At 40.5% G+C, this 18,774-nt stretch overlaps 1 protein-coding gene across 1 annotated transcript; it reads right to left on the reverse strand.

The window, feature by feature from the left end:
- Positions 1–481: 481 nt before the first annotated feature.
- LOC121439722 (protein FAM228B-like) lies at positions 482–18,737 on the reverse strand. Its single transcript, XM_041640321.1, has 10 exons — positions 18,604–18,737; positions 18,080–18,211; positions 13,584–13,652; positions 12,296–12,487; positions 11,666–11,746; positions 9,790–9,877; positions 9,547–9,703; positions 7,064–7,171; positions 4,179–4,323; positions 482–1,244 (listed from the first exon to the last, which is right to left on the reverse strand). The coding sequence occupies exons 2-10, from the start codon at positions 18,176–18,178 to the stop codon at positions 1,215–1,217; spliced, it is 969 nt and encodes a 322-aa protein (XP_041496255.1). The 5' UTR covers positions 18,179–18,211; positions 18,604–18,737; the 3' UTR covers positions 482–1,214.
- Positions 18,738–18,774: the final 37 nt, after the last annotated feature.

Below are 18,774 nucleotides of genomic sequence, written 5' to 3' on the forward strand. Positions count from 1 at the left end.
CTTTACACCTCTCCCTTGCCTCTCGAAGGTGTTTCTCCTCAGCTTGTGGGTGTGCAAGGATGCCACAGTCCCTGGTTGAAGCTTATAATGCTAGTAGTTTAATATGAAAAATAAAATTATAAATACAAATGTAGTGTTTAATGTGTCATGATAGCAAATAGTGCACACCTGACAAATATTAAATACTGTGAAAATATGTAATGTAACAATATCTGAAACCTTTTATATTTCATCTTAAGCCTATGTAATAGGTCTGGCCTGGACCTTGTGCTCCTCCTGCATCGGCCTCTGAAAGGAAGGATTGCATCCAGATAGGCCCCTACGGGTCGAGGCTCTGAGGACTTGGGAAGTATTTGGAATTGCCATTCCCATCCAAAGACGGCAAGAAAAGAAGTCCACTCGCTACTACCTGGACAGGTGTTTTTTGAAAACATATCTAGGACACAATCTGTTGTGGTTGAAAAGTAAGTGAAGACAGACCATAAAATTTTCTTTATTGAGAGTAGATGAGGGTCTCTTACACAGTTATCTCTATTTGTATATACTTTTCTGAAATTTCCCACAATATAATGTTTCACAATTTTTAATTGAGTTTTTCACCTGGAACCATGTGTAGATTGGAGGCAAGAGCCTAGAATACTCCTGGAATAAGGCAAATAATAAATATGGCATTGCAATAAAATATGACAATACAATTGATATCTTAAAGCTCAATTTCAGGAATCCTAGGCAGAAAGAATAACTTAGTCACAAACCAAGTGAACTGAGACAGACATTCAGGAAGATGGCTCTTTTTGTTGGCCCCTTCTGTGAACATTTTAATTTCAGAGGAAAATACACTTTTGGGAAAATGTAATGTCATTTCTTTTTGTTTTGGTTTTTGTTTTCAAGAGAGGGTTTCTCTGTGTATTCCTGGCTGTCCTGGAATTCATCCTGTAGACCAGGCTGGCCTCAAACTCACAGAGAGCCACTTGCCTCTGCCTTCCAAGTGTTGGGATTAAAGGCATGCACCACCACATCCGGTTTTTCTGTTTGTTTTGGTTTTTTTACATTGTAATTTCTTAATCATCACAGGCACTGAACTCTATATCAAAAGAAGTTTATTGTAGAGAACAGAATAATTCTTATGTTTCTTCCTTGGTTCGCCTCAGAAGGATTCCTGCCAGCAGGTAACTTCGTCTAAAGCAGCCTTCTTTTGTGGGTCCTTGTTCAGATCAGGAATCAGGATGTGTGGTTGTCACAACCTTTTGAAAGTAACAAAGGAGTTGAGTGTGACATAGTAATAAAGGGTTACAGGACCAGAAAGTTCCTTGGCTATGGGAGCTGATCCCCCAAAGTCATTCTGGCCAGAGTTGACACTACTCACAGAATCTAGCCATCAGCCCTTTGGAAACTCATTCTCAGGTTATCTTGTGACTTCAAATTACATTATGCACGTCCAACCTCATATCTCCTTTGACCTTCAGATTATACCGTAACCTGCCCACTGCACAGTTCCTCTGGGAGGTTGAGGTAAAAGATAAATGTTGCTAAATACAGCTGAATATTACTAAAATACACTTGATTTTAGTATTGGTATCTGTTAGGGAGAAAATGTTACGTTCTAAATGTGTGAAGATGAGTCTTCAAGAACCCGTGTGTGTGTGTGTGTGTGTGTGTGTGTGTGTGTGTGTGTGAGAGAGAGAGAGGGGGGGGGGCAGGGAGAAAGGGAGAGAGAGCTTCCTTTAATCCTAGCACTCCAGGGACAGAAGCTGTCAGAGATCTGTGGATTTGAGGCCCACCTGGTCTTCACAGCAAATTCCAGGCTAGGAGGAGCACACAGTCATTCTGTCACTTAGTCATGCTAACTATAGAAGTGAGAGCCTTTGTATTCTGATTACACTTAGCATCTGAGGACACCTAGGCTAGGGGAAACTACCTTTACAGAACATGCTTAACTACTTCCTTACTTATTCGTCTGTTTCTTTTTTAAGAAAGAGACTGCTGGAGACTGAATTTCGCACATGATAGGTAAATACTCTCCATTGGGCTACATCCTGATGAACAGCTAGAGAAAAGGCTAAATTACTCAATAGTCATATCCTATAAGTGTACATTGGAATGGTAAATTGGTTGTTGTCTAGTTTCTTAGAGACAGCATTTCATGGTTTCATGTATCCTAGACTGGCCTTGAACTCTTTATATAGCTAAGGGTAGCCTTGAATTCTTCATCCTTTTGCCTCCACCTCCCACATGCTAGGATTACAGGTGTGCACCATGACACCTGACAAAGTGACATTATAAAAGAAAACATGGCTGCTTTGTAGCCAGTTATATGCAGGAAATTTAATTTAGCCCCAGGAAGCATTACCTCATCTTTGTACTTCTTCCTTAATCTCTCCAAGTTCCAGTCCAACTTCTATAATCAGAAGTAGGACCATCGTCCATCCAGACTCCTCAAGACAAAAACCTCAAGAACACAGTTGTCTTTGGTTTCTTGCTTTCACTCGTTTCTCATGTCGAACACTAATAGCTTTGTTGTCTTGCTCTCTCCTTAGGTCCCATGACCACACGGCCATCACTAGACATCAAGTTACTATGCTCCTGATCCAGTGCCCTGGTCTACCAGCCAGATTGTTCTGGCCTGCATATAACTGGCTACAAAGCAGCCATGTTTTCTTTTATAATGTCACTTTGTCAGGTGTCATGGTGCACACCTGTAATCCTAGCATGTGGGAGGTGGAGGCAAAAGGATGAAGAATTCAAGGCTACCCTTAGCTATATAAAGAGTTCAAGGCCAGTCTAGGATACATGAAACCATGAAATGCTGTCTCTAAGAAACTAGACAACAACCAATTTAAAAAAAAAAGGAAAATAAAGAAAAAACCTTCCCCCAAAGTCACTTAGGTATGTGTATAATCAAAACCTCTGAATGGCTTCCGAGTGGTATCTACCTCTCTCCAGTCCCTTCTTGTCAGCCTCATTCCCCTCTCAAGCTGCTGTGTCAATCTTCTCCCTGGATGTGCTTCCCCCTAAGACTCTCCATGGCCCACCCTCAGCTCCTTTCCTTTTTTTTTTTTTCAAGACAGGGTTTCTCTGTGTAGCCCTGGCTGTCCTAGAACTCAATATAGACCAGGCTGGGCTTGAACTCACAGAGGTCTTCCTGTCTCTGCTTCCCAAGTACTGGAATTGAAGATGTGCTCCATTATTCCCATTCCATCCTCAGTTTCTAAGGCCACTGAACAATGTCATCTCTTCCAGGAAGCCTTTCCTAGTTTCTCCATTTAAAATGGTGTCCTCATCCATCCCCTTCTTTGCTGTCCTTATCTAACTTTCTCCTCCTCACTCATCAACTCACCTGTTCTACATTTATTTTGATTGTTCTCTTTCTTTACCATCAAAAGCTCAACAAAAGCAGAGATTTCCCTGCAGTTCACCATTATGGATCCAGCCCCTTACATACTGCCTGACTCAGAACAGGTATTTGTTAAGGTAGGGTACAAAGTAAGCAACCACATGGAAAAAAGAACTAAACAACGACAGGCAAAGATGGTAAAACAGAGTGCTGACAGGTTTAGTAAACTCTCAGGAATGGATAAAATAAATCTCCCCGGAGAAGAGACTGTCCCCATCGTACAGGACCCAGCGATGGGAAGGGAAACTGAAGTGTAATAGTACCCTCTAGACCTACTTGTGTCAGACTAGCTCTGTCACAGGACACCACAGCACTGGAGTTCCCATGGGATTGAAGTCTCTATGCACACCTGTATCTCTAGGCAGTCTACATTTGGGAGCTGTTACTTTCCTTCTTTCCTTACTGCTTTTAGTATTGACCCTTTTTAAAACTAATTCTTGATCTGAATTAAAAGAAACAATTTTTTTCTTGACTACAGGTAAATCAGAGAAAGAGGGTAGAGGTGGTAGACAGATTACCCAATCAGGAGTCAACTCAGGAGCCAAGGAAATACTAGACCATCTGGGAAGTCCACTATGTGGCTCCATCAGGCTGCAAGGACACTCTCCACTGCCTCTAAATGACACCGGTCTTAGTTTCTTCTACTGCCCACTAGCGATGTGCTCAATAGCATCCTGGATTCTGCAAAGCCTACCATATCAAGAAGTTCCCAACTGCTTGGACTGGGTGTCAGCAAGTGCTACCCTGTGTATCACAAAATGGGACTGACTGTCCCAGCTCTCACCGCATCCTGGTCCCCGTTCCTTTCTACCTCCTGGCGGAGGGCTGCAGAAGAATGGCGACCTTCAGCACTGATCCCTTTAGAACTTGGGTTTTTTCCCTCCTGGAGACACAGATCTTCACTGTCCAGAGAGGAAAGTCCTTTGTTTCTGTAGGAAGAACCAGGAGCAATCCTTTTAACATTTAACTCAGTAGAAGAACTAACATCTTCATTTAAAAATCTAAGTTTATGAGATCTATATGAACTCACATTCTTATGCAAACTAAAAGGTAACCACCTTGTTGTAGTATTATATTTGTTGAAACTATATAATCAAACAGCTGAGTGATAGTCCCTTGTCCTGAACAATGCCCTCAGCATTGTGCATTTGCTATCCTTGAGAAGCTCCAAACTGACCTAAAATCAACCTGACCTAGTGAAATTGGTCCTCCAAATACTGGTCAGAGTGACGCTGTCTTGCAGCACGCTGCCAATTTTAAGTGTTCTTATGCCAGACTACAGCTAAACAAGCTACCCTTCTTATGCCTGCACAGTGTCTGCCAAGACAGGGCCTTTAAGAAGAAGGACAGAGCACACATTCAAGTATCTTTCTTTCCTAGAGTCTGTTTTCTGTGCCTCATGTCCACGCCCATAGTTGCCTATGCTGCTGGTAGGTAGCACTCCAAACCCAGGTTTACATGAATCCTGATTAAGACTTAAAGTCGTACACAGGGCTAGTAAAGGTGGTGTTGCAATAGGAGAGAGAGGGAGGAGTGGAGTGGGCCATGCTTACTCATTGCTTCATAACTAACCTCTGATAAATTCATTGTTCTCATTAAGATGAACTTGATTGAGAGGGAGGCAGGCATATCTTAATCCCAGCACTGGGGAGGCAGAAGCAAGTGGATTTCTGAGTTCCAGACCAGCCTGGTCTACAGAGTAAGTTCTAGAACAGCCAGGGCCACACAGAGAAACTGTTTGGAAAAGCAAAACAAAAGGATAAACTTGAATAAGTCATTTTAGGGTTGCTGGCACTGGTCCAGTTTGGGGGCAGGTATTAACTGTATAACTCCCCCCAAATTACACAACACCTCTCCACACCTATTGCTATCATTGGGATGCTTCTCTCATTCATGGAATATAGTCTTACTCCTTTTCCAGAGGGAGCTGGAAGACTAATGCCTCTAGTCTAAAACACAAGTTCCCAGGTGTCCAACAATGTGAACAATTATCTGAGTCATACTCGGAGAGGTTTTATGAAAACCTTTGTCCCGTTGACAGAAATTACAATAAGATGTTGATTACTGGGTCAACAAGATGGGTCAGTAGTAAGAACACTTGCTGTCAAGTCTGATGACTTGAGTTTGATCCATGGGACTTACATGGCAGAAGAAAAGAACTTGGGCAAACCCTACCTCTGTGCTGTGGTACACACTTTCATGTTCATATTCTCTCTCTCTCTCTCTCTCTCTCTCTTTCTCTCTCCCTCCCTCCATCCCTCCCTCCCTTCCTCTTTCTTCCTATCTTTCCCCTCTCTCTGTCACACACACACAATATATAAATACATAAATAAATGTAATTTAATCTCTGTCTTGAATGTTGGAATTAAAGGTGTGTGCCACCACCACCCAGCTGGTTCTATGTTTTCATTTCTTCTGAATATAAACCTGGCAGTAGGCTGGGAATAATAGTATATGTCTTTAATCCCAGCACTCTAGAGGCAGAGTCAAGAATGAGTTCTATGTCAGCCAGGGGACTAAACAGTGAGGACCACGTCTCACACCACATACACACACACACACACACACACACACACACACACACACCACTCAAATAAAATCAGCACTAGAACTATGATGGAGGAGGGTCATCTGTCTATGTGTTACTCTCATTGGTTAATAAAGAAACTGCCTTGGCATTTTGATAGGGCAGGATTTAGATAAGTGGAGTAGACAGAACAGAATGCTGGGAAGAAGGGAAGTGAAACCAGATGCCATGGAGCCAGCCGCCAGGTCAGACATGCTGAATCTTTCCCGGTAAGCCACCACATCGTGGTGCTACACAGATTACTAAATATGGGTTAAAGCAAGATGTGAAAATTAGCCAAGAAAAGGCTAGATACAATGGGCCAGGCAGTGTTTAAAAGAATACAATTTGTGTGTTGTTATTTTGGGTGTAAAGCTAACCATGCGTGAGCTGAGCATCACGAAAAGCAGGCCTGCTCACCTCATTGCTACAGAACTATGCCACATGGTAAGGTAATGTTTACCATTCTAGAAAACTGACAAACTGTTTCCCAAAGTTTCTGCACTATTTTCAACTCCCTCTAGCAATGATGACGGATTCTATTATTTTTAATCAGATTATGAGAAGTTACCTTTTTCTATAACTATGTGGAGAAATCTCTAGCCACACACCATTTTCTCAGGAGGATCTTGCTATGTAGCCCAGGCTGTATTCAAAATTAAGATCTTCCTGCTTCAGCCTCTCAAGTACTGGAATACAGGTGTGTACTACCACCCAGCTCTTTTGTGTGTGAAACCTCTCATTTTTAACTAATCAGTACCTAATAACTTATTTCCCATGTTGCACACATAGTTCTATGAATTACTTCCCTGCTGTACGTTTTCACTCTGGTGCAGGTATTTTTCTGACTATATCTGCCAAAACTAGTTTCAGTCTAAAATTCTCATAACTTTAGTACAAGTTGTTAACCATCTCCCCCAGCCCCATTTTTGTACTTGCTGCTTCTGTGCTATTTGTTCCTTTAAACAAAGAAAAGTCTCTTTACCCTGACATTGTGTGAGGCCTTGGCACTAACTCAAGCAATCTGAAAGGCTGGTAGAGAAGGCAACACAGCTACGCATCTTAAATGAAAGGAGAGCAAAGTTATAAAACAAGAGGCTTACTTGTAACTGACTGCCTTTTCTTCCTCCTGGAATTCCAGAATATCAGGCACCCTTCTCAGTGGATTCAAATCAAAACTACCAGCATTAAAATTCACCTTTACTTTGACCCTTTAACAAGAAAGCATGTGTCAGGACATTGTGAAACAGTGCTCATTTGCATTTAAGCTTTAATTATCATTAGATACTGACTGCTATAAATATGGTCCAAAATACCATCACTTGACACTGCTATACTTTCTCAATGATACTAGTTGTTTAAGAGCTTCTGAAACCATAATGGAGAATGGCGTGATGTTTGCTGAGAACCAAGATTAGGCAGGCAAAGTTGAACCCTTCCCTCTAATCCTTGGGAGTATATACTCTAATGTAGAAAGAAGTCATAAAGTCAGATGTAGTAGGACAGGCCTGTATTCTCAGCCCTTGGGAGGCAGAGGCAAGAAGACTGCCACAAATAGGGCAGCCATAGGAGATAAACACAATGATGACAGCTCTTAGAACAGCAGGCTGGAGACAGGCTCAGGGACAGAGAGCCTGCCCAGCAAGCGTGAAATCCTGCAGTCAGCACATGAGCTCCAACTTCGAATTTTCTCTTTCTTCCTGACCCTCCAGTTATGAAACTGCATAAATCTTTTCTTTTATCATATCAATCTCTTTATTTTATCCCTCTGCTATCATCCTGAGGCCCTCACACAACATGGATTCCTATTTAAAAACAAACAAACAGGCAGAAACAAAGAAAGTCAGGCCTAGAGACATAGCTAAACTGCAAAACCTGCTTATCCAAATGACCTAAGTTTGGTCCCCAGCAACCACTCTGACAGCTCACAAACACCTGCAACTCCAGCACCATAACACCCAACACTCTCGTCTGGACTCTGCAGACTCCTGCACTCATGTTCCCACACCCATACACAGAATCACACAGATACAAAGAAATTCAAAATAAAAACATCTTAAAAACAATAACAATTAAAAAAAACTCTTTAGCGATCTGGAGAGTTGGATGGTGGCTGGCTTAGCTGTTAAGAGCACTGGCTGCCCTTCCAGAGGACCCAGGTTCAATTTACAGCACCCACATGGACAGTTCACAATTGCCCGAGGGAGTCCAATAACTTCTTTTGGCTTCTGTGAGCTGCACACGCATGGCATACTTGTTTTTACTGTCTGTAGAGTGCTAAAGGCAACAGCTATAATACCCAAACATAGATCAACTTCTAATAAACCAATTCCCCCAATACTAATGGGAGGCAGAAGAGGCATGTCAGTTTCTACAAAACAAAACAAAAAAACCCTGCATCTGCACTATTTTTCCATCTCAAGTGTCTGATACTCAATCAAAAAAAAAAAACATAAAATTCGGGTTAGTTGTGGGGTGCACGCCTTTAAATACAGCACTTAGGAAACAGAGGCAGGAAGATCTCTAGAGCTGAGTTCAAAGCTAACCTGATGTACAAGGGGGAGTTCAAAGACAGCCCAGGGCATGGTGGGAACCTCTCTCAAAAACAAAAATAAACAAACAAACAAACAAACAAACAAAAAAGGTGACTGTTCTTCCAGAGGAGCCAGGTTCAATGCCGAGTATGGTGGCTCCCATTTAACTCTGGTCTCAGGGTATCTAATACCCTCTTCTGTCCTCTGCAGTCAATAGCTATACACGTCATGTAAAAATAGACATGCAGACAAAACACATAAATATAAATAAATCTTTTAAAATTATAAGGCAAGCAAAAAAAAACAGGCAAAATATAATGCCTAGTCAAGATTTAAGGCAATCAACAGAACCAGACTGAACTAAATTCAAAAATGATCCTAATGTTGGATCTATCAGATCAGAAATTTAAATAATTATGATTAGTATGGCCTTTGAAAAATTCTGGTTGAAAAAGTGGACAATGTGCACTAAAAGATGAAGAATTTTGGAAAAGGTGAAAACTCTGAAAAATCACATGGCAAAGCTAAAGTCATGATATCACAGTTGGTGTCTCTGATGGGTTCACCAGCAGACAGCACGCAACAAGGAGGCTCTGTGAGCTTACAGCCAGCTCAATAGAAATCATCTAACCCAAACACAGTAAGCAAAGTCAACCACTATCCAAGACTTACACAACTGTGGGTGTTATCCATGGTCACACACACACACACACAGAACCTCAGAAATTAAACGCAGACAAATGGTACATGAGAAATATTTGAAGTAATAATTGTCTAGATTCTCCCCCCAAATTAATGAAATATGTATACTGATAAAAATGAAAATTTCAGAGGACTCTAAGAGGAAAAACTAAGCTTAGATACCTCATAGCCTACCCAACAAAAGCCAAAATTGGAGAATCCTGATAGAACTCAAGAAACACATCACATATGGAGGAACAATAAATTACAGCAGACTTCATTTTCAAAATCATTACTGAAACAGATCACTATCTCAAGAAAGAATTTTCAAAGTCCAGGAAGCCCACAACTTCTATTACATCAATTATTACCTGCTCTTTTTACAAAATTCACTCTCTATATATCTCATGGGCACTTTAAGCCATTCATTTGGAGTCATGCATTGCCTTGAATTAGAAATACTCGGGAACCTGGACTGCAATCGGGCCTTCTCGATCTCTTTAAATTCTTTCATTGTATAGATTTTGCCTGCAAGAAAATTAGCAATCTAAATCAGCATGCTTAAACACAACTGCCTTCACTGTCAGGCCAAGAGTCGCCTAAGAGTTACATACCAGTCTCACACTGAAGAAGAGTTCGCTTCTCATCATCCTTGTCATATTGAGCTTTCTTCAAAGGGTCACGAACTGGCGGTATGATAACCTACAAGAGAAGCACTTCTTTGAGGCCTGGGCTGCAGGTCTGAGTATCAGCATTCAGTCCACCCTACACACCCATATGTTTTCACGCCAGAAGAGTCAAGACATGGGACCTATTAACATAGAGCTATTAACATATGTAACACATTCAAAAGAGATGGGTTCTCTGACACTCTTCTTATGAGGTCATACAGCTTTGAGGGCCTGTCTGCATCTCCTGCCCTGCTCTGCTCTAATGCCTCCCTAGGAGCCTCGTTCACTCGCCTCCATCTGCACTGGTGGCTGTCTTGTCAACCTGTCACAAGTTAGGATCACCTGGGAGGAGGGAACCTTAACTGAGAAAATGCTCCCCTTCCCCTTTCGTTTGCACGTTTCTGCTGCCCCTGTCCGTGGGAAAGTCTGACATCTGCTGGTCTGCTGACACACCTGGCTCCGACATTGCCCTTCATTCTGGCTGCTTGTGCACATGCTGTCCCTCCACGGCTACAGAACTCTTTCCTGTTTCTTTTTACCGCCATCGGTATCTAAGGCACTTAATGCCTGTAGGTTGCATGCACATGTGTGGGAACAGATAAAATAACTTCCGGGTCACAAACCGTTACAGAGATAAGCATCATAAAAATTGTTTGTAAGAGCAATACTCAGTCTTCAGGAAAATGACAACATTGCAAGGTGTGGTAAATGACTAGAGACTCATTTATGCCCTGCTGCTCATAGGTGGGTGAACTGACAAATAACCTATTTGTGCTACACTGCCTCACACAACAGCAGGGGAGATGGATTTCTTTAGGAGACAGTAGACTCAGTGGTAGAATGAATGCTTTATATATAGAACGAAAAACAAACATTTGGTTAACACCAACTAGTTTTAAATAGATAAAGAAGTCCAGAAAGGTAAATAAAAATGTTAATGAGTTTGTTTTGGGAAGTGGAAATGTTGTGATACTTTGTTTGTGTTCTGACAAATATCTGACCCCTGGTTTTTATTATCAAGATTAATTACGATCCTATACACTGTGAATATGTGTTGTTCTCACTGGTTAATAAATAAAGCTCCTTTGGCTTATGGCAAAGCAGGAGAGACCCAGGTGGGAAATCCAAGCAGAGAAACAGGTGAAGAAGGGCAGAGCCAGGGTAACACCAGCAGCCATCCAATGAACAAATGCCAACAGACAATACTTAGATTAATAGAAATGGGTTAATTTAAATATAAGAGCTAGCAAGAAATAAGCCTGTGCCATTGGCCCAACATTTACAATTAATTCTAAGCCTTCGAGTGGTTACTCAGGAACTAGCAGGCAGGGGAGAAACTTCCAGTTACATGGATTGTTTTATTTTATTTATATTCTGAATTTAAAGTTAGTTTTCTCATTTATTATAAGAACTCATCAGATCTTTAATCCCAGCACTAGAGAGGCAGAGGCAGACGGTTCTCTGTGAGGCCAGCCAGGTCTACATAGTGAGTTCCAGAACAGCCAACACTACATAAAGAGACCCTGTCTCAAAATACAAACAAAACAAAAGAATGTATTACTTCTGTAACAAAATCTAAAGTCTTTGAAAATATTTAAACATTTCCTATTACTCAATTATTATACAACATTTTCATACTTTCTGAGATTAATTCATCTTTGGCCTTTGGGTTATTTATTGCTTTTCTAAAATACTAGGTAGGGAACTACTAACAATGCTACTGAACTTTAAGAACTCACTCAAGGGCAAGCAACACCTATGTTAAGCACACTTACAACAACCACACACATACCACCATGATTAAAAAAAAACTGCCTACCTTCAGAAAATTGGGGTCCTCTTTGTTCGTATAAAAAGGGTCATATTCTTTTGGATCATAATGCTCTATAAACGCATTTTCCTATAGGAAGGAAATAAAACTGCACATAAGAAAGGGTACACAATTAACTTTGAGGATAACGGAAGTCAAAAGTTTAACAGTTTGTATCCCTGTTTTCAGTCATAAGGGACAAACCTGAGGCACTGAGCTACAGTCCCAGTCCTACAAGGTTCCAGTCTTATGCTTGAGAATAGCACCAATGCATCGATGCCATCTCTTCATGCACATGACAGTTCAGTGGGTAAAGTCCTGCCACCAGACTGATGGCCTCAGTGCAATCCCTTGAACTAATACAGTAGGAAGAGAACTCTGACTTCCAAGAGCTCATCACATACACACACACACACACACACACACACACACACACACACACACAGAGAGAGAGAGAGAGAGAGAGAGAGAGAGAGGAATAAATAAATACAATTTAATTTTTTAAAAGAATATATTGTTTATATCAGAGTATTGGTTGTACATAAATAGAAGAGGAAGAGGCAGGACTCTGGATGAGCCAGTGAGCAAAGATAAACATAATTTTTAAACCACTATAAAAGTACAAAATCACCTTAGTACCTTCTTATTAACATATCTCAAAAAATTCTCTAATTCTTGTCGTCTCCTCTTTTTAATCTTCTTATGTGAAGAAACTTTTTCTATAATTTTCTTCTGTAGAGGATCTTCCACACGCTCAACCCATTTTTTATACAACATTTCTTTTCTTCTTTCATTTAAGAATTCATAATGATTTAAATACTTGTCTAATTCCTAGTAAACAGTGACAGAAAGAAAAAAATTATCCTGAAGCTTTTATCTCCTAAAATTTTATAAAACTTAAACTTCATAGCTTAAATTATTCTTTAGGATAATCCACCATTGGAGGTTGGAGAGATGGCTCAGTGGTTAAGAGCACTGGCCACTCTTCCAGAGGCCCAGAGTTCAATTCTCAGCTACCACATTGGTGGCTTACTACCATCTATAATGGGACCTGATGCTCTCTTCTGGTATACAGGTATACATAACACTCATAGCTAAACAAACAAACAAACAAACAAACAAACAAACAAATAAGGCTTCCATCATTTGGCACACACTGCCAAAAACAAGGATACATGGACAATGGAGGCACATGCCCACCCTCTTGATAATTAAATATGCTGGGCCAGTGAGATGACTTAGCAGGTGAAGAAGTTTGTCCCTTAAGTCTGGCAACCTGTGACCCCAGAACCCATATAATGGTAAAGAAGAGAACCAATTCTGTGAAGTTGTCCTATGACTTCCACGTGTGCGCCACGGCATGTGTGTCCACACATATATCACACATACACACATATACAATAATAATAAATAAAAATTTTATTTAAGCTGGGCAGAGGTGGTGCATGCCTTTAATCCTAACACTTGGGATGCAGAGGCCAGTCAGATTTCTGAGCTTGAGGCTAGCCAGATATACAGAGCAAGTTCCAGGATAGCTAGGTCTACACAGAAAAACCTGGTCTCAAAAAAAAAGTTTTATTTAAATTAAAATAGATCAAATATACCACACAGTGGGAAGAGAGGAAATATAGCAACTTTGCATACATTATAAGTGAAGTCATTCTAGCAAAATTATTTTATGACATGTATGTGTGTGGCAGGTATACTCACCTGTACAACACTAAAGAAAGTCTCCCAAAGCACAGGAGATTGGCAGTCATTAAAACACTCTCAGAGATGTGTTCCACTTAATCTCAATTGCTAATAAGTGTTTTTAATTCTATTTTCTAATTATTTAAAACCTCAAGTTTTACTCAAAGTTGTTAAGTAGAAACTACATGGAAATGAAAAAAAATTATCTAAGATGCATTTTGTAGCTAATTCTTACCTTTATTACATAATTTTCTCTGTATAAAATTGATTGAACAGCTGCATCAGTGTCTTCTTTAGCTAAAGCCTAAAAGAACAGAATTAGTCCAAAAATCAAATCTTGAACAATCATTAGCATTATCTGAGCTTATTATATTTTTATATGAAAGGCATATCCCTAAAACATTCTCTGTAAACCCAACGTTTCTATATCATTAAGTGCTTTCTCAAAGACTCTTTTGATCTTTCTGCTCTTGGTTACAGCTCATTCTAGGGCAAAAAATAATTGACCTCACAGGCGTTTTGAGTCCCAGAACCATCAAATGACTTCCCCACATCTCTGGCAAATGTTTTTACCTTTCTGGGTAAAGACAGGCATGCACAGGCTCTACTTGACAGACTAATCTCTCTGTATATCTAATGGAAGACTATGAGTTTAGCACACCTTAGGCAAACCTAATCCTAGAAAAAAGTAACTGAAATAAAACAACACAAGGTCAAAGAAAGGGCTTCATTACACTTCCTGGTCCTATTCTTACTCTTTTATAACGAATTTACCTATTGATTTGACTTTGAAAATTGCTTTTTAAAAACGAAAATGTAAAGCCTGGCATGGTGGCGCACATCTTTAATCCCAGCACTCAGGAGGCAGGCAGACCTCTGAGTTCCAGGACAACCGGGGCTACACAGAGAAACTCTGTCTTGAAGAAACCAATCCATCAATAAACAAACGAACAAATACTAAAATGTAAAGACTGTGGATAATATGAATCATGGGTTACATTTTTTATCCACAAACTTACAAATAAACATGAAATATGAAAGTATAATCAAATATATGGCTGGATCTTTATAAAATATAAGAATGGTGGATTGAAATAGAGACATTTTCTCTTAAAGTCTTCTTACATTGTTCTAAGACAGGATCTTAGAATGTAGCCCAGACTGGCCTGGACTCATTATATAGCCCTGGATGACCTCAAACTACTGCCAATCCATTCCTTGTCTTGGTCTCCCAAGTGCTGGGATTACAGGCCTGTGTATGTTTCTTTAACTAATTTTCCATAACAATCTACAAGCTTGATAGACTGAAACATTTTTTCTCAAAGGCAATACAGACATACATATAATTAAAATAAATACATTTATTATTAATGAAGACCTTGTAATCACCTAATAAATTTATGTATTTTTGTGTGGGCTTGGTGGGCTTTTGTTGTTCATTTTGAGACAGGGAATCAATCACTTTATAGCCCTGGCTGTTCTAAAACTCACTATGTAGACCAGATTATCTTCAAATTCAGAGATCTGCCTGTCTCTCTAACTCCTGAGTACTGGGTTTAAAGTTGTGTGCCACCAAACATAACTGAACCACAATACAAACTCAAATATGTATCTACTATTTTGTGTGTAATGGAGTCTGACTATGTATTCCAGCCTAGCCTAAAACTTGCTCAGGAGTCTTAGACTTGTGATCCACCTGCCTCAACTTTCCAAGTGCAAGGATTACAGATGTGAACCAATATCCTTGGTTTCAGAATTCATTTTCTTTCCTCCTTTTGCACAGACAAACAAAACAAAACAACACAAAATCAGCGATCTGAAGGCCCTGGAGAGTGGTCCAAACAGCCCCATCCCTTCGTGCCCAACTCGTTTCAGCCAGAGCTAATGGAGGTAGCGAAAACTCCCATGCGTGCAGTCTTACTGATTGGTAACTATGGAAGATGTTTTCCTTAGCAGTGCTGGAGATTAAGCTTGTGCAAGCTAGGCAAGTGCTCTACCACTGAACCACATCCTCAGGCCCAACCATGATGAGATGAGAGAGGAAAGGAGACATCTCTAAGAGGGTCACAGAAAGAGTGCCGCAAAGTCCACGAAAGGACTGGCCAAATCTCCAGTAAACACTTGCCCTCTCTGTGGACCAGACTCTATGCAGTAAAACCAAAGCTTAAGAAAAGCAGAGTGGCTTCACCTGCTGCCAACTGGAAGACAAAATTTGGAGCCTGAACTCAGCAGAGTTAAGCGTCTGGGAAGTTTAATATTCCTCATAATGACATAAAAGAATCAAGGTCCTCTAAAATGCATCATTCATACTGCCTAAAATAGACACAGAGGAAAAGGAAAATGTGACCCACACTTAAGAAAAACATCAGCAATACTAGGACGGTCCATTAGTTGAAACTGAAATATAAAGCCTTTGGGGGTGTGGGCATGGTACACATGCCCTAATTCCAGTTATTCCAGTTTCTTGTGAGGTTGAAGCAGGAAGAGAAAGAGTTGAAAGTCAGGCTACACTATACAGTAAAGTCCTATCTAAAAGAAAAAAAAGAGATTTTGGAAAGGGTAAAAATATGCTAAAAATGAAAGGACAAACTTAGCAAACAAACAGAAGCAAGAAAAGTGGAAAAATCCAGTTCTTACGTTTTATTTTTTTTTTTTCAGTTCTTACGTTTTAAAAAGACACAAATTTCAGTCAAGCACTGAGATAGTATTTGGTCATGAAAAGGAGGACGTAGGAGACTGGGCAGTGGTGGTGCATGCCTTTAATCCCAGCACTCAGGAGGCAGATTTTTGTGAGTTCAAGGCCAGCCTGGTCTACAAGAGCTAGTGCCAGGACAGGCTCCAAAGCTATAGAGAAACCCTGTCTTGAAAAACAAACAAAAAAAGGAAAGAAAGAAAGAAAAGAAAGAAAGAAAGAAAGAAAGAAAAAAGAAAAAAAGGGTGTAGGAACTAAAGAGAAAGTTTGGTGAAGAGTGCTTGTTCCTCTTCCAGAGGACCAGAGTGAGGTCAGGTCAGTTCTCAGCCCCACATTAGGTAACTTACAACCATCATAATTCTAGCTCCAAGGGACCCAACACCCCCTTCTGACGTATACAAACACCTGTACACACACATATAAAAAACTGTTTAAAAAGCATGAGTGCATGGTTGAACTTTGAAAACATTATTCCAAGGGAAAGAAGCCAGTCACAAAGGACCACATATTATGTATGACTCATTTGTATAAATGCCTAGGATAGGCAAATCCACAGAAATAGAAAGTAGATTACTGTTACCAACAACTAGAGGGCAAAGAGAATGAGGTGCAATTGCAGAAGGAAATAGCTTCTTCTTAGGAATGATGAAAATATTCTAGAATTAAGAGAGTAGTAGAAGACACAAAGCCTTGTGAAAAAAACTGAAAGGATACTTAATTGTACATTTTAAAGAAGTGACTGTTATGATCTATAAATTATATCTCAATATTAAAATTTCAATAATAACCTAATTCTAGAAAGAACAAAATATTTGAACAAACTTCACCAAAGAAGATACATAGCAAGCAAAGATGTCTTAATGACTAATTAGGTTAATAGTCTTTTAACTATACAATAAAACTTAAGACTATACCAATGTTGGATAGAATATGAAAAAAACTGTAACTATCATATGCTGCTAAAGGGAATGTAAAGTAACAACTTTGGGAAATAGTTTGACAACTTCGCAAAACGTTAATTTACCTCACAACTAAAAGTTACCAAAGGAAAATGAAAAACGTCCATACCATGACATGAATGTGAATGCTTAGAAGAGCTTTATTATTTATTTATTTATTTATTTATTTTTATTTTCGGCTTTTCAAGACAGGGTTTCTCTGTGTAGCCCTGACTGTCCTGGAACTCTGTAGACCAGGCTGGCTTTGAACTCGCAAAGAACTGCCTGCCTCTGCCTTCTCAATGCTAGGATTAAAGGTGTGTGCCACCATTGCCCAGTTAGAAAAGCTTTTAATTGCTTCAGATTGGAAACAACCCAAATGCCCATCAATAAGACGGACCAATTGGAACATAGTCATTGAGGAGACGGGCAGTTGCTAAGAGGAGCACTGGAATAGTTAGTGATGCGTACAACAGCGTGGAGGAACCGAAAAACAGTGTTAAGTGAAAGCAGCCAGATAAAAGGATGACGGAAGAGCCAGGCATGGTGGCGCAGGCCTTTATCCTCAACACTTAGGAGCAAGAGGCAGGTGGATCTTTTAGTTGGAGACCAGCCTGTTTTACAGAATGAGTTCCAGGACATCGGTCTCAAAAAAAAAAAAAAAAAAAAAAAAGAACATGTAAGTTTTCCCTGCATAAAACTTTTTAAGTCAGCGTGGTTACAGGAAATGTGGGAAATGTTGGGGGGGGGGGCACTGCAAGGACATGAGGAAACTGGGAATATTGAATATACTTGATGTGTAACAATGGTTTCGGGAGCACATACATGCCAAAACTTAGCAAATTATGCACTTTAAGTGTATGTATTTACTGTATACCAATTATACCTTAATAAAACTATTTGGAAAAACATATCCAAGTTTCAGTGGATGTTTAACAGCTTTGCTATCTATATTAGAAAAGATTTATAAATCAGTGGCTTGTGATTCTACTTTAAGCAGCTCTCTACTGAGAAGCAAAGGACTAGAACAGGGAAGAAAAAAAGCTCAAGTTAGTACAAGACCCCTTTCTAAGCAAAGACCTCAAAAGTCATACACTATACCTCCATAAAAGAAAGCGACTGTGGTTCCAACCATTCTTTGGAGCTCTTGCGCTTAGGAAGTGTGCCCGTTACCAGATCATCTTGGTTCCCATTTTTCATTGTGGTCACCAAGTAACAGGGTCCCTAGAAAAGCTAAAACAGCGTTTATTTTGTAATTAAAATTCACAGTAGTTTTCTTTTTTATTTAATAATCAACACTCATGACCTTGGGCATCCGTGGAATGAATCTTCGAAAACGGACCATCCTTGTTTCCCTTCCGGTTGCCATGAAACAGGGGACTTTTGGAGACCTCATGGCTACGGGTCATCCGACCAGCCTCTAGGAATCTCATCCCCAGCAGTTCCCTAAATCTGATAAAACTACTGGGGCACAAATGAGCTCTTGGAGAAGAAAGGGAATTTTGGACGAAATTCGGGTCTTCAAGCTCCAAGAGGCTCCAAGCCCTCCCCAGGGTCTGCATGTGTGGGGAAAGGGGACTTCGGAGGCTGTCCCCACGGTGGATCCAGGCACCAGGCTCGCTCACCAGGAGACCGCTCCGCCCGCTGACGCAGACCGTGTGCGCGAGGCCGCCAGGCCGTGCAGGCCTCGGACCAGGCCCTTCGGCCCCCTCTGGCGGCAGGCAGAGCTTTCGGCTCTCCCGCAGCACAGTGCGCCCGCGGCCCCAGCCCGAGACCGTGGCTTCAGAACGCGCGAA

Source organism: Microtus oregoni, unplaced genomic scaffold (assembly GCF_018167655.1).
Source record: "Microtus oregoni isolate MIOR12 unplaced genomic scaffold, Mior012 000062F_ref0000492, whole genome shotgun sequence".
Classification (NCBI taxonomy): Eukaryota; Metazoa; Chordata; class Mammalia; order Rodentia; family Cricetidae; genus Microtus; species Microtus oregoni.

Coding starts and splice junctions, on each gene's coding strand:
- LOC121439722 (XM_041640321.1), bottom strand. CDS start 18,178: ATGAAAAATGGGAACCAAGATGATCTGGTAACGGGCACACTTCCTAAG. Junction 11,747..12,295: donor TGAGATATGTTAATAAGAAG/GTACTAAGGTGA, acceptor TCCTTCCTATAG/GAAAATGCGTTTATAGAGCA. Junction 9,878..11,665: donor AGGACCCCAATTTTCTGAAG/GTAGGCAGTTTT, acceptor CTTCTCTTGTAG/GTTATCATACCGCCAGTTCG.